This window comes from Physeter macrocephalus, chromosome 17 (assembly GCF_002837175.3).
Source record: "Physeter macrocephalus isolate SW-GA chromosome 17, ASM283717v5, whole genome shotgun sequence".
Taxonomy (NCBI): domain Eukaryota; kingdom Metazoa; phylum Chordata; class Mammalia; order Artiodactyla; family Physeteridae; genus Physeter; species Physeter macrocephalus.
This window is the reverse complement of record NC_041230.1, coordinates 41,869,321-41,895,515: the sequence shown is the minus strand read 5'-3', so window position 1 is coordinate 41,895,515 and position 26,195 is coordinate 41,869,321. Positions and strand designations below refer to the sequence as shown.

At 38.4% G+C, this 26,195-nt stretch overlaps 1 protein-coding gene across 1 annotated transcript in view; it reads right to left on the bottom strand.

Moving 5' to 3' along the window:
• PHLPP2 (PH domain and leucine rich repeat protein phosphatase 2) overlaps positions 1-26,195 on the bottom strand; it is a 72,938-nt gene that overhangs the window by 33,771 nt on the left and 12,972 nt on the right. The window contains exons 3-5 of the mRNA XM_024124975.3: positions 21,053-21,186; positions 7,100-7,290; positions 1,215-1,340 (exon numbers count right to left, since the gene is read on the bottom strand). Coding sequence (XP_023980743.2) covers positions 1,215-1,340; positions 7,100-7,290; positions 21,053-21,186 — 451 coding nt within the window. The remainder of the gene's footprint in view (positions 1-1,214; positions 1,341-7,099; positions 7,291-21,052; positions 21,187-26,195) is intronic.

The window sequence follows — 26,195 nt, the reverse complement described above, 5'->3', positions numbered from 1 at the left end:
AGAAAGGTCATGAGATCCGATTATTCATTTATAAGAAAGTTAAGTTTTACTTTTCCCTAAAACCATGAGATGCTTGAAAAACAGAAAGGTATAAGCTGTAAAGTGTCTACAAGTAAAAGGTAAAAAAAAAAATACAAATAATAAAGATGGAAAGTTAACAGTTCATGCAGGAAGTAAAGTTAAGACGATTCAAAGTAACTGTACAAAACTTTAGGAGGGAGTGTGATACTGAAAGACACAGCCTTTTGCAGCCACACAAGCCCTGTTCCTTACTTGTGCAGTTTCTTCATCTGTCACGAGGAAAATTAAATAACCAAGCACACAGCACCACTGCTTAGCATGCAAAAAGTGCTCAAAAAATATTAATTTCTCTTTACAAGGGCAGAAGAATGAAATAGCTATTTAAAATTGAAACTAGTTTTATTCAGAGAAGATTTTATTACCACAAGTACAGAAAATCCAATAAAGCCAAAACAAGATTTATATTACTATAATAGTAGGCTAATACAACACAGACTGTGAAAATGGGTCTAAAACAAACAAAATATCACCGCAAAAGTCATTCACGTTTTGATGGCATGTCATTATACTGAAACAATCCTTCATGCAGCTATTTAGCTCCAAAAAGAAAAACGTGTTTAAATTCTGAAAAGATGGCTAGGAGAACAAGAGAATTTGGAAAATGAAATACAATTTTAGAGCACTTCATCTTTAAAGGCTAGGAAAGCAGAAATTATGCTAAAAAGCCAATTATCCTCAGCATACAGGAATAATGGTTTGGGACAGGATCACAGGTCATGTCCCATCAATAAGTTCAAATTTAAAGTGGTTCATCAAAGCTGTGCTAAATACATACAGATGCACTAGGCTACGAGTTAGGGAACAGCTCCGTCTATCACTGATCACTATGGTCGAGGGAGAGTCATGTGAATTTCATTGTATCTCAAATCCTTCAAGGCCCTACCTTTTTCACAGAGATGGTATAAAGGTAAATGCACCTGAAAACACTTTTGTAAGCATTCTGTACTATGCAAATATAAAAAGTTAAGGACCTGGGAGAATTCCATTTCATTCACTATGTACTCAGAAAGGCCTAGAGTGATGTGCATAAGAATTATAATTTGATCTCTTGGGAGTAAGTTCAGTTTCAAAATATACTTCTATTGGGTTTCTCTGCTCTTATCTCCACATCAGGACATCTGACAGCTTATCACCTTGGATGATTGCCGCTGCCATCTCTGGTACTCAGCCAAAGTCTCAAAGCTGACGTGATAGGTCTGAGCTTGGGCTCCAGCTGAGCTGAATGCAAGGCAGTACTGACGTCGCTTCACTTCTTCTACCTGAAGAAGAGGAGGGGAGAAAACCAGAATCAATTAAAGTAAACAATCCCAATCAAAAATCAAAGGACAATAACAAGACAAACAACTCAATTTTTTAAAATAGGCAGAAGATCTGAACAGATATTTCTCCAAAGAAGACAGAGGAATGGCCAATAAGCACACGATATGATGTTCTACATCATTAGTTACTAGATAAATGCAAGTCAAAACCACAAAGTACCATGTCACATTCACTAGGATGGCTAAAATCAAAAACACAGATAATAACAAGTGTTGGACAACAAGTATTAGCAAGCATACAGAGAAACTGGAACCCTCATACACTGCTGTGGGAATGTAAAATGGTGTAGCCACTTTGGAAAACAGACTGGCAGTTCCTCAAAAGCAAGCATGTGACGCAGCAATTCCATTCCTAGGTATATACCCAAGAAAAGACGCATCCACACAAAAATTTGTATGTGAATTATAGCAGCATTATTCATAATAGCCAAAAAGTGGAAATAACCTCAATGTTCATCAACAGGTAAATGTATAAACAAAATGTAGTACATCCATACAATGGAATACTATTCAGCTGTAAATGGGAAATATTGATACATACACACTAAAACATGCATGAACCTTGAAAACGTTATACTAAGCAAAAGAAGTCAGTCACAAAGAACCATATACTGTATGATTCCATTTATATGAAATGTCCAGAATCAGTAAATCTATAGAGACAGAAAGTAGACTAACGGGTGCCTGGGGCTGGAGAAGGAATGGGGAGATGACGGCTAAGTAGTGCAGGGTTTCTTTTCAAAGGGTCATGAAAGTATTCTAAAATCCATTATGGTGATAGTTGCACAACTCTGTGAATATACTAAAAGTCACTGAATTGTACACTTTAAATGGATTCTTTGTACACTATATGAATTCTGTCTCATAAAGCTGTTTAAAAAAAAAACAAAGGGGGAATTCCCTAGTGGTCCAGTGGTTAAGACTCCATGCTTCTTCCACTGCAGGGGGCACGGGTTCAATCCCTGGTCAGGGAACTAAGATCCCGCATGCCGCACAGTGCAGCCAAAAAAAAAAAAAAAGAAAAAAACAAAGGAATACTTATTTAACAGATATGTTGAAGGAGTAGGATTCATAGGGCATAGCCGTAAGTAAATTTATTTATTACTCTTTAAATCACAAAACAATCTCAGTTTGATAATTATCTGCTGAATGAATACATTTTACTATTGTGGGTGCTGGGGACATAACAGGGGAAAAACTAACAAACCCTCTGCCCTCAATGGAGTTTATGTATCAAAATGGTGACATGAAAGCTTCCCTGGTGGCACAGTGGTTAAGAATACGCCTGCCAGTGCAAGGGACATGGGTTTGAGCCCTGGTCCGGGAAGATCCCACATGTGGAGCAACTAAGCCCATGCACCACAACTACTGAGCCTGAGCTCTAGAGCCCGTGAGCCACAACTACTGAGCCTGTGTGCCACAACTACTGAAGCCCACGTGCCTAGAGCCTGTGCTCTGCAACAAGAGAAGCCACCGCAACTAGAGAAAGCCCGCACGCAGCAACGAAGACCCAACGCATCCATAAATAAATAAATAAATAAATAAATAATGGTGACATGATATAGCATAACATGATAAAATACAGAATGAGTAACATGAAGAAAAATAAAGCAGGGCACAGGCTTGGAGGGGAACAGGGTAGGTGATCTGAGCTATGAATAGGACAGACAAGGAAGGACTCACTGAGAAGGGAACATGTGAGCAAAGACCCCACAAGGGTTCAGGAGCAAGGTGTGGAAACCTCCTGGGGAAGGAGCATTCCCAGCTTAGCAACAGTCAGTACAAGTCCTGGTAATGCAAGAATGCATGCCTGTTTCAGAACAGAAGAGTCTGCAGGCCCACATGATAAAAGCCAAAGTTTCCACTTCAAAGGTAAGATTGCTCCAACCCTTTCCCCACCACTGTGGCACACTGGAGGTAGCTGCTTGCCTGCAAGGGGTACCTTGGCCTACTTTTTGGACTCACCTCCCCCCTTACTTACTAGGTGCTGGGATAGAAGCCATTTCTGACTCCCTCCATCATTGAAGTGGGGCAGGAGGAAGGACCGGGAAGACGCAAGCCCAAAGGTTCTTACTAGACTAGTAGAGTCATAACCTGACTTCACACTCTCTGGGCCTACCAGATTTTAAAGGGGATGATCTTCCTCAGTAGGTCCTTTTGAGGGTTCTTTGGATACCCGGCCCCCCAATCCAACCAACGATGGTTTCTCACGTACAGATCCCTTGACCAGGCTAATGCATGCTATTCTAGCAGGTGACCACTCCCTCCTCAGACCTGAAGGAATCTGGTGATCCACTGACAGCCCACCCTCCAGTGAAGTCTGTTTGCCCCTCCAGGTGGCCCCACTGGACATATTCTAAGAGAATCCACCCACCTACCCAATGGCTCCTGCTCTCTCTCAACCCATCTGGGTCACATACTAACAAACCCAAAGAGTACACAATGATCCCAACACATGAGTTAGGAGCTTTGCTCTATCACCAAAGCAGCCGGCAGCCTATCCTTCGTCCTCAAGACTTCCTGGTTAGAAGGCAGGACACCAGTGCACTATGTCCCCCTTACTGCAGGGGACCCATATCAGGCTCTCTTGTGTCCTTTTGAAACCTCTTTCACTAGGCTTGAGGAAAGAGGCAGAAACCTCCCCCCGTACCATTTGGGGTGGTGGCAGGGATTCACTGCACAACAGCTCTCTTCAACAACTCAACCTATATAGCTTTGATGAGGATGAAGTCTTTTTTTAGTTATGGAACCACTTACATCTTTGTCTGACATCTCACTTTAGTATGTCATAGCTACTGAATCTTGGTGAGTCAGCTGGAAACTTCCAAGTTATACTCATAAATCACTTATCCCAAAACTGCATCACACTTTCCTTATTGAACACACCATCACATCTTGAATACTGTTCAGGATAGTCTGAGCTTTAGTTGTTTAAATTTAAATTTATATTTAAAATATTAAAAATTTTAAATGTTTTTACAATCAACATTAAATTTACTACCATATTTTGTCAGTGTCTGCACTCATCATCTATCTCATGCCTTCCCTTTGAATTTACTTTCCTTTGTTGTTTTATTTCTTCTTTTTTCTTTGTTTTTTGGAGGGCTGTTGTTTTTTATTTTTAATTTTTTTAAATGAAATTCATGTCCACTCTTTTATTTATTTATTTATTTTTGGCTGCGCGTGGGCCTTCTTCCTTAGTTGCAGTGAGCGGGGGCTACTCTTTGTTGTGGTGCGCAGGCTTCTCACTGCAGTGGCTTCTCTTGTTGCGGAGCATGGGCTCTAGGTGCGCGGGCTTCAGCAGTTGTGGCGCATGGGCTTAGTTGCTCCGCGGCATGTGGGATCTTCCCGGACCAGGGATCGAACCCATGTCCCCTGCATTGGCAGGCGGATTCTTAACCACTGTGCCACCAGGGAAGTACCAGTCTTTTTTTCTTCTTTTGGCTGCACCGCGGCAGTGAAAGCACCCAGTCCTAACCACTGGACTGCCAGGGAACTCCCTCATTAGTCTTTATATGTCTGAAAATGTCCTATTTTGCCTTGACTCTTGTAAAGTAATTCAGCTGGATATAGAAGACAGGGTGACATTTATTTTCTCTCAGCAATTTTGCAAATAGTCTTCTACACATATTGTTGATGAAAAGAAAGCTGTCGTCAGCCTGTCAATTCTTTGCAGGTAATCTTTTCTCTCTGGAAGCTTCTGTGATCTGCTCCTTCATGTTCTGCAATGTGTCTACGTGTCAACTTATTTTTATTTATCCTGTTCAGTACCCAGTGTCTTTTCAATCTGAACACTCATGTCTGTCTTTATTTCTAGAAAAATCTCAATCATTATTTCTTCAGATATTGCTTATCTGTTCTCCTTTACTCTCTTCTTTGGAACTGCTATTAGATGTGTACTGGACCCTCCCTTATGGGCTCTCTTATACGTTTTATCTGTGAAATTCTTCAGTACGTTCGTTGGTTCATTACATTCAGCTGTGAAGTAGTGGCTTAAAAACACAGCATCAGTCCAGGAGTGCTACAGCAGCTCCGCCCTGCCACCAGGGGCCCAGGCGCCTCCTGCTTTCCAGAAGGCCACACTCAGCAAATGCCTGCAGTTTCCAGCCAGCATATGACTGCTCCATCTCCAATACCAAGAGACTGTGTTCCATAAAGGAAGGAAATGCACGGCAAAGGGTAAAGCCATCCATGTCTCTCCCACTTTAAAGGCCTTTCCCAGAAGTCCCACCTGCAAACTTCTGTTTATATTTATTAGCCACCACTAGCTACAAGGGAGGCTGGGGAATTTTTGATCTTGGTCACATCACCACCCTGAACACAATTCTATACTATTAGTGAGGGAAGAGAGAGAACGGACAAGAATTACGTAAATGGGAGGTTTGTTTTTCTTTCTCTTTCTTGCTGTTTCCCACTTCCTCTCCGCCAATCCTCCAACCTTGTCCTCACCTTCTCCCTTTGGAGAAATTTCACTTACTTTCTTCACTATCCTTCAGCCCCCAAGACCAGAACCAGGTCTCATATTGGTAGTGGTGGGTTCCTGCTCCATGGATGATACTGGTGTGACAAACATTTATTTATTAGGCCAGTTGGGGCTTGTTAATTTCCTAGTCACAGGGCATACAACTGGGTCCACCCATCTGTTGAGAACCACAGCCAGGAACAAGCCTTGGTTCCAGTCAGTGGTTTACAGAAGTTTTTGGTTTGGGTTTTTGTTTGTTTTATTCCAGCTTTTTATTAGGAGCAAAGAATACCACTCATTTCCTAGCTTCAAGCAATAAGCTTGGGCCAGGTACCCCATCATAAGCAGAGTACTTTTAGACCCAAATACTTACAGGAGCTAAACCCCTAGGCTGCCACCTTTCAGACCCAGAGCCCAGTAGGCCCTCACCACTTACATTTCTATTCCACATTCCTAAGTCCAGCTATGTCCTTTCATGTTTATTTTTAAAATATATGTATTTTATCTATATTGCTGTGTATCTGGATCAAGTTGGCTATCTCAAAGCATGATTCAAAGTCATTTTGTCTGGAAGTTCTCTTCAATTCAGATTGTTTTATGATCTTCAAGATTCAACATGAAGGAAATAAAATTATGTATAACTTCCTATAAACATTAACATTATCTGTTTTCCAGTCATCTATCTCTGTTTAAGGACTTGGAACTGCCTTTCCTATGATGGGGAATTCTCTAGTACAGATGCAAGAAATGGCAGGTTTCTCTGGCTGCTGGGTAGGAGCTTATGACCACTCCAGACTCTGAATTTCAGTCTAACAGGGGAAAAAGAGAAACAGGAAAGAATCTATTTTGGAGGGGATGCTAACAGCTACTTCTAGTTTACAACAGCTTCTAGTGGTAGCATCCTCTGTCTACTCTTCGTGGTACCAATGAGAGAGCATTTAGTGCCTAGCAGTGGAGGCAGGGGTTTCTCCAACAGACGGGTCCTGCAGCAGAATTTGGGGCATGGATAGTCTTTGGACCTCCCAGGGAGTCTGTGATGTACATGAACTTGTTTTATGCTTAAATTAGCCTGACTGGTTTTGTTTAAAACTAAGAGCACAAAAACTTTGTGATGCAATCTTTAATAATGCTCATATTGGCTTACCTGAAAAGATGTGAAAAAAGCTCTGAAAAGCATATGTGATTTTTTTTAATTAAGATGATCAGAGGAAGAATGATTCATCTTTGTGAGTCTTACCTTTCCCCCAACCAGAGGCAAAATGTGCATCTTTCCAGTCTGACAATCCTTCACTGAGGAAACGATGAGGCAGGTGCCACAGAGAACAACCAGGCGTTCAGCCCACTTATGCAGCTGGGTCTTTCCCTTTCGTACATTATAGATGCCAGACAGAAGGATTCGATCCAGATGATCCATCTGGCATGGTTTTTCTGAAAAGAAAAGAGTACTTCAAAAGCCACCATTAAAGTAGCATAAAAATAATGAAAGGGAAAAAGAAAGTATTACACGTTAACATTCAGCAACCCTAATACAGATTTAAGTAACCAAGCAATGTAAGTATTACAAAATAAGCTCTCAGGCTTAAAATGTTGTCCATCCCTAAGTTATATAATGGGAGCACTACAAATTTTGGTCTAGAGAACAACATGTTATGTTGGAAGCCATTGTTAATCCTTCTTCCAACAGTCATATCTCCCATGTACACAAAGAAAGACAGAATGACAGAGCGGTTAAGATCATGGACTTGGGAGTCAGACACTCAAACCTGAGTTTGAATCTTGGTTCTGCCACTCACTTTGTTTCATTGAACTAGATAATCTCACTGACCTTGACTTTCCTCATTTATAGAGTTTGGATCTTAATACTATCTACCTTCAGAGGGTTCTAATAAAAAATTAAGATAATGAATGTAAAATACTGAGCATAGTTTTAGATACAAAACAAGTATGGAATAAGTGACAGCCACTCTTGTTGTGCTTAGTCTATTCTAGAATGAAGAAATGAACAATTAGTTCTGTACACAATCCTCCAACATTCTGCTCTTTGTGAAGAAAAGCCTTCGGCTGATATTTCAGCCAACTCTCCCAATCATGGTGGCAGAAGCAATACATGCATGCAAGAGCTTCTCTATTTTTTGCCACCCTTTAGAAATCTTTATATGACTGAGGTATAGTGAACAAAGCAGAGCATTATGACAGAAGAGATGTTCTTGGTTAAAGCATTACTAGAAACAGACAGTAACTCTACACAGAAGTGAACAGGAGCAGCAACAGTATGAGGTTGTGCAAACGGCAATAAAAGGGGAACTGAGAAAACTGGGTTGTACTCAGTATTATTACATAATTGATTATGGAACCCTGGGCATTGTTTTGCCCTATTAACTATGTTTTTCCCATATAAAAATATGAAGAAATGGGCTAGCTTATTTCAAAGCTTTTAAAACTTTGTATGTTAACACCAGATGTATGGAAGAGTCATTTCTCCTTCTATTCTAGGCCAATCCTTTCATCTCTTTTCTAAATTCCACCTTCCTTGGGGAGTTTGGTTCTTCATTCTTCTCACTCTTCAACTCCACCCTCCCTATTGTTTCTATCAAAGCTACAAAAACACTCAAGTTTTCTCCCATTCCTTCTCATTCTCAACAGAATTCCTTTAGTTGAGGGATTCTCCAATTCCTATGTGCCCAAGAATTACCTAAGAATTAGTTTAACATGCAGAACGCCAAGATCTCTCCACAGAGAGTCTAATTCAGAGGGTCTGGGATGGAACATAGGAAAATGTATTTTTAACAAGTATCCCAAGTAATTTAAATGCAGATGGCCCACAAACCATATTTTAAGAAACTATAAGTTTAACCTTTTGAGGCTCTTTTCTTCTCATTTGTGCTTCTATATTAGCTATCTCTGTTACCTCACCTTTTATTTACTCAATTTACTTCAATCTGGCTTCCACTTCCCCAAAACTACACTATTCATATGTTGATAGGGGCTTTCAAATTTCTATCTCCTGCCCCAATCTTCCCTTAGTTCTGATCTCATATATCCAACTGCCTGCTAGACATGTCCAACAGACGTCCCCATTCACCTCAAATTTACAGATTTATAGACTCATAGATATAGAAAACAAACTTACAGTTGCCAAAAGGGAAAAGGGTGGGGGGGATAAATTTGGAATTTGGGGTTAACAGACACAGACCACTGTATATAAAATAGATAAACAACAAGGACCTACTGTATAGAAAAGGGAACTATATTCAATATCTTATAAAAATCTGTAGTGGAAAAGTATCTGAGGGGAGTTCCCTGGTGGTCTAGTGGTTAGGATTTGGCTCTTTCACTGCCATTGCCAGGGTTCACTCCCTGGTCAAGGAACTGAGATCCCACAAGCCACGCAGCACGGCACCCCCCCCACCCAAAATAAGTATCTCAAAAAGAATACACACACACACACACATAAAACTGAATCACTTTGCTGTAAACCTGAAACATTGTAAATCAACTATACTTCAACAAAAAAATAAAATAAAATTTTACAGATTCAAAACCAGTATCAGAATGAAAAGAAAGTAAAACTATCTCTATTTGAAAATAATATGATCTTGTATATAGAAAATTACCTTCCTAGGTAAGCCACACCAAAAAAACACTATTATAACTAATAAATGAGTTCAGAAAGGTTGCAGGATACAAGATTTTTAAAACATCAGTTATATTTCTGTGCACTAGAAATAAACAATTCAAAAGTGAAATTAAGAAATCAATTGCATTTATAATAGCATCAAAAAGAATAAAATGAAAATACTACAAAACTTGTATACTGAAACTATAAAACATAGTTGTAAGAAATTATAAAAGACATAATGAATGGAAAGACAGCCAGTGTCCCTGGGTGGAAAGACCTAATATTGTTAAGATGGCAAAACTCCCCAAATTGATTTACAGATTTAATGCAATCCCTATCAAAATTCTAGATAACTTCATGACAGAAACTGACAAACTGATCCAAAAATTCCCATAGAATGCAATGGACTCAGAACAGCTTGAACAGTTGAAAAACAGCCTTTTCAACTCAAAACAATCTTGAAAAAGAAAAACAAAATTGGAGGACTCATATTTCCCAATTTCAAGACTTACTACAAAGTAAGGAGCTGGCATATAAAGTGCAGTTCTGATATAAGGATAGACATAAAGCAATAGAATAGAATTGAGAGTTCACCAAAAAACCCCTACTTTATGGACAACTGATTTTTGACAAGGGTGCCAAGATAATTCAATGGGGAAGGAATAGTCTTGTCAACAAATGGTGCTGGGAATTCTGGATATCCACATGCTAAAAAAAGAAGCTGAATCCCTAACCTCACACCATATACAAAAATTAATTCAAAATGGATTATAAACCTAAATGTAAGAACTAAAACTATAAAACTTTAAAAGAAAAGATAGAAATAAATCTTGTGAATTTAGATTAGGCAATGGTTTCTTAGATATTGACATAAAAAGCACAAGTGACGAAAAAGAAAATACAGATAAACTGGACTTTGAAAATAAAAGGCTGTGTGCTTCAACAGACACCATCAAGAAAGTGAAAAGAAGACTCACAAAACAGGAGAGAATATTTGCAAATCATATACCTAATAAGAGACTTGTATCCAAAATAAAGAACTATTACAATTCAGCAATAAAAAGGCAAATAATCCCATTAAAAATTGGGCAAAGGATTTGAACAGGTATTTTCCCAAAGAAGATATACAAAAGACCAACAAGCACATGAAAAGATGCTCAACCTCATTAGTTATTAGATAAATGTAAATGAAAACTACGAGATACCAGTTCACACCCACTAGGATGACTATAATCAAAAAAGACAAACAATAACAAGTGTTGGTGGGAATGTAAAGAAATTAGAACCCTTCATGGTTGGGGGGATTATGAAATGGTGCAATCACTTTGGAAATCAGTCTGACAGTTCCTTAAAGCTTAAACATAGCATCACCATACAATCCAGCAATTCTACTACATCTACATCCAAGATAACTGAAAACATATGTCCACACAAAAACTTGTACATGAATGTTCACAGTAGCAATATTCATAATAGCCAAAAAGAGGAAACAACACAAATGTCCATCAACTGATGAGTGGATAAACAGAATGCAGTATATGCATACAATGGAATATTATTCAGCCATGAAAAGAAATTAAGTACTGATACATGCTACAAAATGGACGAACCTTAAAACACTATGCTGAGTACAAGAAGCCAGCCACAGAAAGCCATGTATGTATGATTCCATTTGTATCAATTGTTCAGAATAGGCAAATCTATATAGACAGAATGTAGATTCATGGTTGCCAGGTGTTGTGGGAGTGGGAAATAAGGAATGACTGCTAACAGATATGGGGGTCTCATTTTACAGTGATAAACATGTTCTAAAATTGGATAGTGGTGATGGTTGCACAACTCTCTGAATATACTAAAAAGCACTGAATTGTACACTTTTAAAGGGTGAATTTTATGGTATGTGAATTATATCTCAATGAAGCTGTTTTTCTTTTAATCTCATCATTTTCCCCAAGCTTGCTATTGCATTTATATTCCCCATCCTGGTTAACAGCATGATATATTACAAAGTTAGCTACATCAAATAAAAATGGGACTTCATTATAGCTTCTCATGCTTCCAAATTGTCTAATAGTCTCTTTTGAAGTTTACGTGAAACAGATGTTAAATCAATCGATGTACAATTCTTTGAGTCTCTCTTTCCTTGGCCTTATTTCTTTATATTTAATCTATCCATCTAAATCTACCCATCACCACTCTCAGAAAGGAATATTCAATTTGGGGGGGATAAGTTATTTATACATGAAATAACATGCTGTTGATTATTATTTTTGGAGCGTTTGCTAGATACTCAGAGTGCCTCAAGTCTCTGATCTTCTGAAAGTGGTAAAAAAACAGAATGAGGAAGTTCTAATAAACGTTTGGAATGTCTAAGAGTTCTAATTAAAAAACAGACTTATAATCTCGAAAGCCAAGGTTCTAAGTGGAAAATTAGGGATAATTTTAATTTCCCTAAATATTTATACTTTGAAATGTTCTACAAAGAAAATGGATTGCTTTTATAATTAAAAAAAGAGTTTCTAAAAAAAAGAATCAAGGACAACCCTGTAGCAATGAATACATCTACTGGCCATAGTATAGTCTCTAAATACCATTTTTCACTAAAATGAACCAGTCTTTAGAAAAATAATCTATTCCTAGTGTGAGTCAGATGATGAAAAGATCAAGAACTTAATGGAAAATCTAGAATGCTATCAAAGACAGTAGTTGGGTCATGTTGGAAGGACATAGAAAGCAACCTGAAAGAGCTCCCCCTAGCTGAGATGGGACAAATTGAGCATCAGAAAGAAAAATGGTTGCAAATGAATTGAAACAAGTATAAATAAGCCCATGAGCTCATGATACTCAAAACAGACAATAAAAAATGAAGTCACACAGACAGATTGTGAATATAAACTGAAAGGCAAAGCAATATAGCTTCTAGAAAAGAATAAAGGGAAAGACTGTTAAATTGGACTATATAAAAATGAAATACTTCTTTTAATCAAAAGATGCCATTAAGGTTCTGGTTCAGAGTTAGACAGATAAAGCCCACTCTACCCCGTCTCTCCCACTGAATTCACCTATAAAACCTGGACAGAATACCTGGAGCACTGGTGAACCCCAAGCAGGCTAAACTCAACGAAATTCAAGCCCAGACACTTCACAATCAAACTGCTGAAAAATAAAGACAAAGGAAAAATCTTTAAAGAAGCCAGAGACAAAGGAAAAATCTTTAAAGAAGCCAGAGAAAGATGAAGCACTATTTATGCAGGAACAAAGGCTCAAATGACTGTATAAAGTGTGTGCAGGAGCTCTATCATTCCAACTGCTCTGAAAATCTAAAGCTAGTTCAAAATAAGAAGTTAAACAGACAAATAAATAAATACTGGCTGATATATTTTGGGGTAAAAATGAAACATTTACTTACATTTAAAGAGTAAAACAGGAAACCTCAAAACAAATTTCAAACTCGCAATAGCCACCCCCCCACCCAACACAAGAACACACTCTGTAATTTGAAGTAGAAAATCTTGTGAAGCAGTGGTGGCCAAGCAATCCCACAATCTGGTTTCGTGACCCTGAACAAGTTCCATATTTTTAGGCCTTAGTTTCCCAAGTTTAAGACCAAGGAGTTGGATTAGATGATCCCTAGTCTTTCCCAGTTCTCACATTTTATGGATCCCTCTTATTCTTCTAAACTGTTTCTCCATCAACTATATGGTAGAGTACCTTAGAGGTTAAGAAGATGAGATTTAGGGTTTCCCTAGTGGCACGGTGGCTAAGAATCCGCCTGCCAATGTAGGGGACACAGGTTCGAGTCCTGGTCCGGGAAGATCCCACATGCCACGGAGCAACTAAGCCCGTGTGCCACAACTACCAAGCCTGCACTCCAGAGCCCGCGAGCCACAACTAAAGAAGCCCGCGCACCTAGAGCCCGTGCTCCGCAACAAGAGAAGCCACCGCAGTGAGAAGCCCATGCACTGCAACAAAGAGTAGCCCCTGCTTGCCACAACTAGAGAAAGCCTGCGGGCAGCCACAAAGACCCACCTCAGCCAAAAATAAATTAATTAATTCATTTAAAAAAAAAGAGAGAGATTTAGAACCAGTTAAGACCTCTCCAGAGTAATAATATCTACCTACACGGTTGTAAGGATTAAATAAGAAAAGGTACATAGAGTGCTCAGCACCTTAGTACATGCTCAGCACATAGTAAGAGTATCAAACAAATGCTAGTTGTTATAATGAAAGTTCTGCCTTAACTCTCCTTCTTTTGCTATGTTTAAGTATTATTTTCAAGATAATCTTAACAACTTCCACGGATTTAACACTCCCATGTACCTGACTCCCAGATTTGTATTTCCAAAGCTCCTAGTTTCACACTTCCAACTACCTGCCAGACATCTCCAACTGGATGTCTACCACCACTTACAATTAAACATGTCTGAAACCAAGTCGTCACCATCCCTGCAAACCAGATCCTTCTCACAACTCAAGTCCTGTCAGTCTCCCAAAGACACCCAGCCTCAAAACCTCAGAGCCAGCTTTGCCTCTTGGGTTCTCTTCCTCAACTCCTTTTTTCAATCAACCATCAACACTTACTGACTATTCCTTCAAAAAGTCTCTACACGAATGATTCTTTCCCATTCCCTAGTTCAGATCCCTACTTATTCACGCCTGAATTATTAGTCACTCTGGTGCCAGATTCATCTTTCTCAGGCTCACTTGGATCCCATCACTTCCTGCTACCATCTGCCAAATGAAGGCTAAACTCCTGATACTACACTCAAGGCCCAAAACAATCTGGACTCAAATTATCTGTGTGTGTGATTCACAGAACATGCACTGAAATTCCTAATACCCCACCTCTGTCCTCCTTTTCCTTTCTGATTATTGAAATTCTGTCGATTTTTAAAGAACCAACCCAAATACTACTTCTTCAGAAAGATTTCTTTGATTCTAGAGATCTCCCTGATTTTTCAGAGAAGAAAAGTGAATGGGAACTTCCTTATCGACTATCAGAATCTATCATATAGGTATATTAAAAATAGCATTGGTATTAGCATAAGACAAAGACATCAATGTAATAGGACAAAGTCCAAAAATAGACCCCCGCCTGTATAGGAACTTAATAATAATAAAGGTGATGCTTCAAATCAGCAGGAAAAGGATGAGCTATTTCATAAGCATTGTTGGGACAACTGGCTATCAACAGAGAAAAAAGTAAAGTTAGATCCCTACCTCATATCACATTCTAAAAATATAAAAGTACTAGAAGAAAATATAGAGTATGTTTATGACCTAGGATAGGGAAGGAATGTAAAGGTATTAAAGGAAAAGACTGACTAAATCTAATTAAATAAAACTTCTGCACAATAAAAAACAATATGCAAAACTACAAAACAAGTTACAGGCTGGAAACAAAATGTGCCACAAATACAGTATACAGAGGATGTATATTTAGAATATAAACAAAAGACCTTCTGATCAATATGAAAAAGGATAAACAACAGAAATATCAAGGGTTAATTCAAAGGAGAAGAAAACTTAAAGACCAATGTAAATATGACACAATATTCAACCATACTAGTAATCAGGTAAACAAAATCAAAACAACGAGACCAACATTTAATCCATTAGATTAGTAAAAGTTTTAAATGCTAATAATATTAAAAGGTGATATTGTGAGCAAAGGGGTACTCTGATATACTGATGGGATATACATTTGTTTTGCAGCAGTAACTATTAGTATTTTAAATGAGAATAAATATCCTATGACCCAATAACTTCATGTTTAGAGATTTACTCTGAAGAAACACAGGTGCAGGGACTTCCCTGGTGGCGCAGTGGTTAAGAATCCGCCTGCCAATGCAGGGGACATGGGTTCGAGCCCTGGTCTGGGAAGATCCCACATGCCGTGGAGCAACGAAGTCCGTGCACCAAAACTACTGAGGCTGCGCTCTAGAGCCTGCAAGCCACAATGACTGAGCCCGCAAGCCACAACTACTGAAGCCCGCGCGCCTAGAGCCCATGCTCCGCTACAAGAGAAGTCACTGCAATGAGAAGCCTGCGCACTGCAACAAAGAGTAGCCCCTGCTCACCGCAACTAGAGAAAGCCCGTGTGCAGCAACGAAGACCCTATGCAGCCAAAAATAAATGAATTTTTAAAAATAAATAAAATAAAAATTCGGATTACATAATTAAAAAAAAAAAACACAGTTGCACAAAGATGCAATTTTACTACAGTGCTATTTGTAATAGTCCATAACTAAGGAAATTGTTATATAAACTATAATACAAAACTACTGAGGCTGCGCTCTAGAGCCTGCAAGCCACAATGACTGAGCCCGCAAGCCACAACTACTGAAGCCCGCGCGCCTAGAGCCCATGCTCCGCTACAAGAGAAGTCACTGCAATGAGAAGCCTGCGCACTGCAACAAAGAGTAGCCCCTGCTCACCGCAACTAGAGAAAGCCCGTGTGCAGCAACGAAGACCCTATGCAGCCAAAAATAAATGAATTTTTAAAAATAAATAAAATAAAAATTCGGATTACATAATTAAAAAAAAAAAGGTGCAGGGACTTCCCTGGTGGCGCAGTGGTTAAGAATCCGCCTGCCAATGCAGGGGACATGGGTTCGAGCCCTGGTCTGGGAAGATCCCACATGCCGTGGAGCAACGAAGTCCGTGCACCAAAACTACTGAGGCTGCGCTCTAGAGCCTGCAAGCCACAATGACTGAGCCCGCAAGCCACAACTACTGAAGCCCGCGCGCCTAGAGCCCATGCTCCGCTACAAGAGAAGTCACTGCAATGAGAAGCCTGCGCACTGCAACAAAGAGTAGCCCCTGCTCACCGCAACTAGAGAAAGCCCGTGTGCAGCAACGAAGACCCTATGCAGCCAAAAATAAATGAATTTTTAAAAATAAATAAAATAAAAATTCGGATTACATAATTAAAAAAAAAAACACAGTTGCACAAAGATGCAATTTTACTACAGTGCTATTTGTAATAGTCCATAACTAAGGAAATTGTTATATAAACTATAATACATACATGACATCCAATAGTATGCAACATAAAGAAATGCATATAGAAGATAGTTAAGAAAAGACCTCCAAAACACTGTTGGGAGAAAAAAAGCATGAAGACCAACACTAAATGACAGCATTTATGTAAATAAAATATATTTCTGCAAATACACATTAGATAGGAATAAAAGTTAGAAAATTCTCAACAGGTATGTACCAAATTGATTGTTACATCATAATTATCACATTATATATCACTGCTTAATAGATAACCACTATTAGTATATACTTACATTAACTCAAAAATTCTACTTGTAGGAATCATTTCCTCCCTCTACCCTAGAGGTCAGCCATTCTCTTCACTTTTGTAATAATCATTTCCTCGTTTTATGTTTTTGCTACTCATGTATTAGTTATAGCATTTTTAACTACTGTAACAAAAAGAATATACTGGCCCAAACACAAGAGAAATGTAATTCTCTACTAGGGTGGGCAGTCTGGGTTACCAGGGGTCAACTCTGTCAAGAAACTCCAGCTGATGGTGGCTCTGCCATTTTCAACACATGACTTCAATATTGTTCTTGATGACTGCCTTCCTACCCTACAGAAGAGGAGAAGAGCAAGAAGTATGCATGGGAGGCTTTAGGAACCAGGTATAAAAGTGGCACACAACAATTCCACTCCATACCACTTTAGAAAGTTTGTCACAGGTGCACACCAAACTGCACAAAAGACTGAGAAACAAGATGTAGCTGGGCAGTCATGTGCCCACCTCTAAGTCTTATTATGGAAGAAGGAAAGAGCAGCTTTGGATGGACAGAGAGTGGTACTGTCACACATCTCTAAACAATACGGCTGAGTTTTGCCTGTTTTCGAACTTTAAATGAATGGAAACATACTATATATGCAATTCTTTTGTATCTGGTTTCTTTTGTTTGTGTTTATGCTCCTTGGATGAAACCGTCTCAAACAACGTGTACAGAGAATACCAGACAGAAAGAAATGCTCAGGCTGGGTGCTATGCTACCTGAGCTATTCAACCCCAGAACTACAACTTCACTAGCACATCACGCCTTCTAGATGCCACTTCCTCTTACATAATAAGGAATTGATTAATGGGCTCTCTTAATCTCTGTGATTGATCATGCTACCCACTCATCTTTAGTTACATACGTTATTTCAAGGCTTTTATATCATGAATCTGTACTGAGTCACTCCACTCACTTTCCCCCAGCACCCACCCCAGCAAGACTGATAACTAGCATTTGCACAATGGCCCCTGGAGTACCGGAGACGTTCCATATCCAGCAAACAAAGCAAAACACTGGTTTGAACTTAGGCCCTCTGACCCTGGCCTCATTAACACTATATTCTAAGCTAACGCACCAAAGACTCTATGCAAGAAATACTGAAAGCTGATTGGTAAGCTATTTGCTTCAAAAAGAATACTTAAAATTCTTTACAACTCCTCTCTTCAAAAGGAGAGGCCTAAAAAAAAAAAAAAAAAAAAAGTGAGGGCTATTTCCCTTCTCTATATAGTGTGGGCTGTATTTGGCGACTCAATTCTAATAAACAGAAAGTGGTGAAAACGATGGTGACTTATGAGGCTAGGTCATAAAAAACACTGAAGCCTCTGTGTGTTGTGTGTATGTATGTGTGTGTGTGTTGTGTGTTTGCGTGCACATGCATGCATGAGCTCATGTGCATGTGTATGTTCCTCATCACTGGGGGCAGCTAGCTGCCACATCGTGAAGACGCTTAGGCAGCCCTAGAGAAGGGTCCACATAGCGAGCAACTGAGATCTCCTGCCAAAAACTGGTGAGAAACTGGGGCCTTCTACCAACAGCCACATGAGTGAGCCATGTTAGAAGTGAATCTTCCAGCCCCACTCACGCCTTTAGATGACTGCAGCTTCAGCCAATATAATGAGTACTATCTCACTGAGACTCAACCCCAAACCATTCAGCTAATTCCTCCTAGATTTCTGACCCACAGAAACTGTATGATATAATAAATATTAATATAGGGACTTCCTTGGCAGTTCAGAGGTTAAGACTCTGTGCTACCACTGCAGGAGGCGTGGGTTTGATCCCTGGTCAGAGAACTAAGAGCCCACACGCTGCGCATGGCGCAGCCAAAAAATAAAAATAAATTAAAAAATAAATATTTAATATCATTTTAAGTCACTAATTTTTTTTTTAATTTTTATTTATTTTTTGGCTGCGTTGGGTCTCCACTGCTGTGCGTGGGCTTTCTCTAGCTGCAGCGAGCAGGGCCTACTCTTCGTTGCGGTGCATGGGCTTCTCACTGAGGTGGCTTCTCTTGCTGCAAAGCATGGGCTCTAGGCGCATGGGCTTCGGTAGTTGCAGCATGTGGGCTTAGTAGTTGTGGCTTGAGGACTCTAGAACACAGTCTCAGTAGTTGTGGCGCACAGGCTTAGCCGCTCTGCAACTTGTGGGATCTTCCCAGACCAGGGATCAAACCCGTGTCCCCTACATTGGCAGGCGGATTCTTAACCACTGCGCCAGCAGGGAAGTCCTAAGTCACTAAATTTTGAGGCAATTTGTTACACAGCCAACAGAAAATACCCTTATCTATCTATCTATCTATCTATCTACACACACAAACATACTTTTTTTAACCTTTTATTTCTGGTGCCATATATATATATATTGCCTATTTTTAAAAGGAACTAGCTTTAAAAACCTCTTTCTCAAATGCAATTTTCTCACTCAAATTATACTAGCTTCTCTGAATGAAAAGAGCTCACTTTTGGAAATGTTCTCTGTTAAAGACTCCCCCCCACCCAAATATAGTAAGTACTACGAACTGGTACTCTTTTTTTTTTTTAATTTATTTATTTTTGGCTGCATTGGGTCTTCGCTGCTGCACATGGGCTTTCTCTAGTTGCACGAGCAGGGGCTACTCTTCCTTGTGGTGCGCGGGCTTCTCATTGCAGTGGCTTCTCTTGTTGCAGGGCATGGGCTCTAGGCGTGTGGGCTTCAGTAGTTGTGGCTCATGGGCTCTAGAGCGCAGCCTCAGTAGTTGCAGTGCACGGGCTTAGCTGCTCCGCGGCATGTGGGATCTTCCAGGACCAGGGCTCGAACCCGTGTCCCCTGCACTGCCAGGTGGATTCTTAACCACTGTGCCACCAGGGAAGCCCCCCGAACTGGTACTCTTTTTGACTTTACTGGAAATATCCTCTTAAGGGAATATTAAGATCCTAGGCATGCTACAATTTATCAGGTGGTATAAATTAATGCAATCATGCCAACTGTTGTGTGTTATAACTGACTTCAAATGCAACCTCAGTGGTTATAAAGGAACTTGCCGGCATCTCAAGGCTCAACTTTCATCCCAGAATGAAAACATGGAGTGAAGAACTTATGTGCAACCACATATAAAGAGCATGTTACCATCCACATATAAAGAGCATGTTACATATAAAGATTTATTATTATTTTTTAACCAAGCTTTACAGTAATAGATCGGTTGTGTTCCTCAAATTAGTCTTAAAAGATTTTCCTCAGATTTAACATCAACCTAGCAACTATTCTCCCTCCATGAACTAACAAGGAGAGAAATGAATGGAAATAAAATAAAATGAAACCAACTTTTCAGGAACATGTCACAAAATGTTGTGGTGAAAAATTATAAATAAAATATTTTGTGAACTGCATTTAATAAAACTGGCTTGTGACATGTGTCACATGAGTTCAGATTAAATCAATAATTTGAGGAATGAGAGCAGGGAATCTTAGTAAATGGTTATGCCTACATACACTAATAACTTAGTTACTAGTTCAACTGTTTGATAAATGGTTCATATTAACTCAAAACTGTTAGGTGTTAAATAGCTCTGTTATTTACTAGCTGTATGACCTTGAACAAGTTAACTTCTCTGTCTCTGTAAAATGAGACAACAGTTCCTAGAGCATAAGGTGGCTATACTGAGTAAACTGGGTAATTCATAAGCATAAAAGCACACAGTAAGCACTCAAAAAATGGTACTCAGTAGTATTATTAGTTACTGACGTATATTTGGAGAGTAATATTCAGAAATATTCTGACTTCCTTAAGTCTAACTTTATGACTAAAGTGATCAGGTGAAAAATAGTCAATAGGGGAAAAATGCACCAAAAGAGAAGAGCATGTAAAATATCCGAGATTTAAAGCTTACTAAATTCAACAATATACACGTCTGATGTGTTCATCAAATGTTAAGTCATATATGATAATAACCGCCTACTTCTCCACATTCTCGAACTATCCAGAAGTTCATGGACTTTATAAAGAACTTGAAAATATAACTGATACTAAAGCTATGACTTGATCAAGATGCTGGCAAAAGTACATAACAATTCTGTAAGTCAGCAAAACACCAGAACAGAAAGAGCAAAAATAAAAAGCGAAGGCTGTTTTTGCTGTTGTTTTCTAACTATATTAGTAAATTGGCTTAAAAATGGCTTTGGATAAAATATTTTTAAAAGGCTGAAGACAGACAGAGGTACAAATAATCAATTAAAAGTCATTAATGTATCCACACAGCCACTGATAAATCCTTACCACCATAAAATCGAAGCATACAGCCAAGGTCAGGATTTGCCGCCTCCTCCTGTATGCGCACAGGGTCATCAAACCCCAGCCTGGACAAGTAATCATAAACAATCTGAAGAGGTCGTTCAGTAGGTTCCAGTCTCCTGCTTATACAATTCAAAAGAAAAATATTTGTTAAGTAATAAACACACTTCATTTGATTTTTAAAATCTTTTAATATGCTCTAGATTTTTACTTCTATATCAAGATTTTCTCTAATATCACATGATATAACTAATCTAAACAAGTGGTGCTCAAAGTTTTTGGTCTCGGGATCCCTCTATAGTTTTTGAGGCCCCCAAAGAGCTTTTGTTTACACGGGGTACATCTATTGACATTTACTAAATGAGAAACTAAACTTAAGAATTTCTAAATATTTAGTCATTCATTTTAAAATAACAATAAACACATTACATGTTAACAAATATTTCTTGAAAACTATATTTTCAAAATAAAACAAATTTAGTGAGAAAACTTGCATTGTTTTACATCTTATAAATCTCTTTAACAGATGGTTTAATAGAAGACAGCTAGATTCTCAGATATGTAGCCTCTAGAAAACTCCATTGTATACTTACGAGACTGAAGGTGAAAAAGAAAATTAATACCTCGTTATTATTATGAAAGAGTTTTGACCTCATGCACCTCTTCAAAAAGTCTCAGAGACCCCCAGAGGGCCCTTTGAGAACCTCTGGTTCAAACTTAAAGGCATCGAATTGAAATTATGAGATACAAAAGATTGTACCTGGCCATAACTGATTTCACATAAGCTGCAACACAATTATAAATGGAGACTTTGGGTTGCTGACTATATCCTATATATTTCCTCTGGCTTCACAGATGACTTTTCCATAAAAACTAGGAATGAACTGCCCAGTAATTCCCCAGAAATCATTAGATTACATGGTTCTGACTGAAAGCTAGGTACAACCAGAATGTTAGTAATCACTTGTGGCTTCTGGTGACACTGCATATTTTAAAATCACACAGACTTAAGGTGGCTCATTTACAATTCTTTTATCAGAAAGCAAAGAGTCATAAATATAGCAGCTAAGAGCATGAGCTCCAAAAGTCAGACTGCCTGGGTTTGAGTCTCACTTCTGCCACTTATCAACTGCATGTGTGCCCCTAGACAAGTTATTTAACCTCATTGTCTTAAATTCCTCATCAGTATAATGGGTAGTGCCTAACTCACAGAGTTGTTATTAGAAATATTTATTTATTTGCTTACAAGAAGATATCACATAGTATATAAAGTGCTTAGCAAATTATTTGGCATGTAGTAGTGTTCAATAATGTCCTGACATTATTCAAAAAATTCTTAGGAATGGAATAAAATTTTAATTAGAATAAAAATAAAATGTCTCCCCTATCTGAAACAACAACCAAAAAACAAGTATAGAAAAGCCTGTATGTTTAAAAGATCTTGAAGAACATTATTCATATCCTAAAAGGATTCTGTTTAGAAAACTTAAGTCATGTATTAATCAGAAGAAACATGATAAACCTTCCATCATGGCAAAAAGATATCAAAGAACTCTGTGTTTTGTGGTTAAAGAACTAGAAAATACTGGTTGGCAATATGCTTTAATTTAAAAAAACATGAAATGGGAATACTACAAAGTGGAATATAAACAACTGTAAAAAAATGGTAATTTAGGAATGGAAATCATATTGATGAGTACAGAAAGTAAAAAATAAAAATAGGGACTTCCCTGGTGGTCCAGTGGCTAAGACTCCACACGCGCCCAATGCAGGGGGCCAGGGTTCGATCCCTGGTCAGGAAACTAGATCCCACATGCCACAACTAAGACCCTACACAGCCAAATAAATAAACATTTTTTTAAAATTCTAAAATAAATAAATAAGTACATATAAATAAAAGTAAAACCACTACCTGGCCCCTCCTGACTGTTTAGTTCTGACTTTCAGCTTCCATCAGCTCAGAACTACTACATGGGGAATGACCAAAGAACTAAAAGCCTACAAAGACCAATAAATATTGAATTTAATAGAAATGAAAAATAAACTTTTCAGAAAAAAATATCAGTTACAATTAATCTCTAGCCAAATAAAATAAAAATCCACAAAGGGCTGTGACAATATTAGGCACCTTCCCAGTACAATGGTAGAATTCTTCTAAGAAGGATGCATTTTAAGAGAGACTTCTAATAAACTACAACCTGGACGGGTCAATTAGCCATGTAATAGGAAGACTGACTGAAGGATTAACTTGAAGACAAGGTGACCAAGGGCATAAAGAGCTCTCCCTACCTTCCAATGTCAAGAATGATTAGACTTACTCTATCTAGATTGTTGCAAAGAATAGGACTAGGACCAAGGAGAAGTTGCACAGGTAGACTTGATTAAAAAATGAGGAAGAACCTTAATGATTAGAGATGCCCAATAATGAAACAGACTACCTCTCAAAATAGCTCACAGAGAGCTAGAGAGCCCTCTGTCACGGATACTTTAGAAGAGTCTCCTCTAAGAATCAAGTTGAGCCAGATGATCTTTAGGGTCTTTTAAAACTCAGGGCTCTTTCAGGTATTTAAGACACCTTGTTAATATAATACAAATTCTACTTGAACACTGCTATTATTTTTGGATACAGAGTTCAATGTATTTAAATATAATTCCATATAATGATCACATATTCAAGACCAAGAAATATTATTAATACTTTCAGGCTAAAGCTCACTAACTCAATTTTCCTATTTCTCTCTGGAAAACCAGGAGAAATGGAAATATCCTAATTCTGACATATTTTACCTGACCAAATTTCCTGGTCTAAAAAGGCTCTGTAGATTTTGGAAACCCTCTTTATATATTTCCACCTAAACAAAGTATTCTCCCTGGTGGGAGGGGAAAAAAAAATCAAGAGAATCTCAACATCTGCTCTTATTAATTTAGCATAAATGAGCAAACAAGAAATAGTTAAAGAACTGCAAAAACAAGTAAAACGAGGGACTAATTCCATTTACTCATTAAACTCATCTGCTTAAGAGAGTAGAGTATGGGGGAGGGAAATGCTGTAATATGCTTACGGATCAATTTTGTGTTTCAAAGTTCCAAAAGTTTAACAGGCTGCTAATTAGCTGTGTGTTAAATCTCTCACAAATCAAAGGAAATATATATACTGCAAAACAGGTGTAGGAGAGAGTATGTTAGCAAAGAAAGGTTCCATTCAGCATTTGAAATACTTCCACTGCGGCTTTAAGAAGAGACAATATGACTATTGTTAACAGTTTTAGTTTGCTTCTAATGCTTCAAGGACCTACAATAGTCCTTGTAAATCTGAATATATGTGCATATGGTTATTTTTCTCCAAACCAGCCAACCAATACAGTAATGCTATCAACAGTGTTTGTAGCTCTTAGCCAATCTGAACAGCGCCCACAGTTAAGTTAGAGGTAAGAGAAGAGTACATTTCATTCCGGGTATCATTTCACAAGAATTCTAGTTAATAGTGGGAGGCAAAAGTATACATTATTAAAACCCAACATATTGTATCCAAGACCCTAACAAAGCAGAGCAGCATTCTCTACATCAAAGTCAGGTTAAAACTCAATCTCTGGCCATCTATAAAGGTAAAATCTGCAAAATTTTAAGACTGACAATACAGATCATGACACAAACAACACGGATACATATGATGAATGTTTACCCCATACTTGACACTATGCTGGGAAGTATCTCACATTTTACAAAACTAGGAAATAAGAAAAATGAGGTTCAGAGAGTCACACAATTAGTACATATGGCACCAGGGTTTGAACCTATGCTGGTTTCCTTACAAAGCCTAGCCTTTAGGGAAACAATATTATTTTCTAAATGTAGATAAAAAATGTATGCAGAAGAGAGCTCAAAGCACTTCATATGTTAACTTACATCACGAAACATAAAAAGTTATGTTTTAAAATTACTGTACGTCATTAGTCTAATACATCATCATTTGAAAGATACACTATTTTTATGCATCATTGTTGTAGTCCCTGGCTCCTGTGGGGTAGATTCTAAATCCTCAGAGTTTCCTGAGTAATGGGAGTGTCTTAGCTATTCATGAGCCCCTTGGATCACCCCTCAGTTTATGCTAAGAAATGAGCTGACTCAGGATGGGGGCTGGTCACCAGAAAGACCAACCACGTGAAGAGAGGGCTGGGGCTTGGAGTGAGCCCGACCTTGGGGGAGGGGAGGGCTGGAGATTTGAGTTCAAGCACTTACCTGATCAATGATTAAATCAGTCAAGCCAACCCCAATACCTCAATAAAAACTCTGTACTGAAGCTTCCCAATGGATGAACACACTAATGTGCTGGGAGGGTAACACAGATGCTCCCAGACCTCGCCCTATGTCTGTCTTCATTTGGCTGGTCCTGATTTGTATCCTTTATATGAAAATTGTAATCTTAAATATTGCTTTCTTGTGTTCTGTGAGACAGTCTAGTGAATTATTGAACCTGAAGGGGTCATGGGAGCCCCCTAAATTTTTATCCAGTTGGCCAGAAGTGCAACCAGAGTGTAAAGTTAGGGCAGTCTTGTTGGAGACCAGGCCCTTTAACTTATTTTTTGTTTGTTTGTTTTAATTTTTATTTTATATTGGAGTATAGCTGATTAACAACGTTGTGTTAGTTTCAGATGTAATGTCCTTTAACTTGTGAAGGAAGTGTGTGCAAACTCTGCGTGGTTAGTGTCAGAACTGTACTGCAGTAAACCAGATGGCATTGTAATAACCATTAAGAAAGAAAAAACACTGCCAGTGAGACTATGACCTACCAACACCTGTAAGATACACACTGATTTTAGAAGTATTAAAATGTAAAAAACAAACCAAAGTTTTAATAAAAACAAATTACTTAATGTGTAACACAGTCTTTTAGAGCTTTAAAATAGTACAGAAATATGAAACACAAAACAAAAATAATCTCCTTTTTCCTTCCTCAGGGTTAATCAGCTCAGTATGTATCCTGAAAGAGGACTTTTCATTCCACTTTTACAATATCAAAATATGGTAAACAAAACTTTAGTGACTTGTTAAGAGGTCACCCAGCAAGTCAGTGATAGTAAAGGAATTAGAACTCAGGATCCCAAATCCTGAGGGCATAATTTTCTGT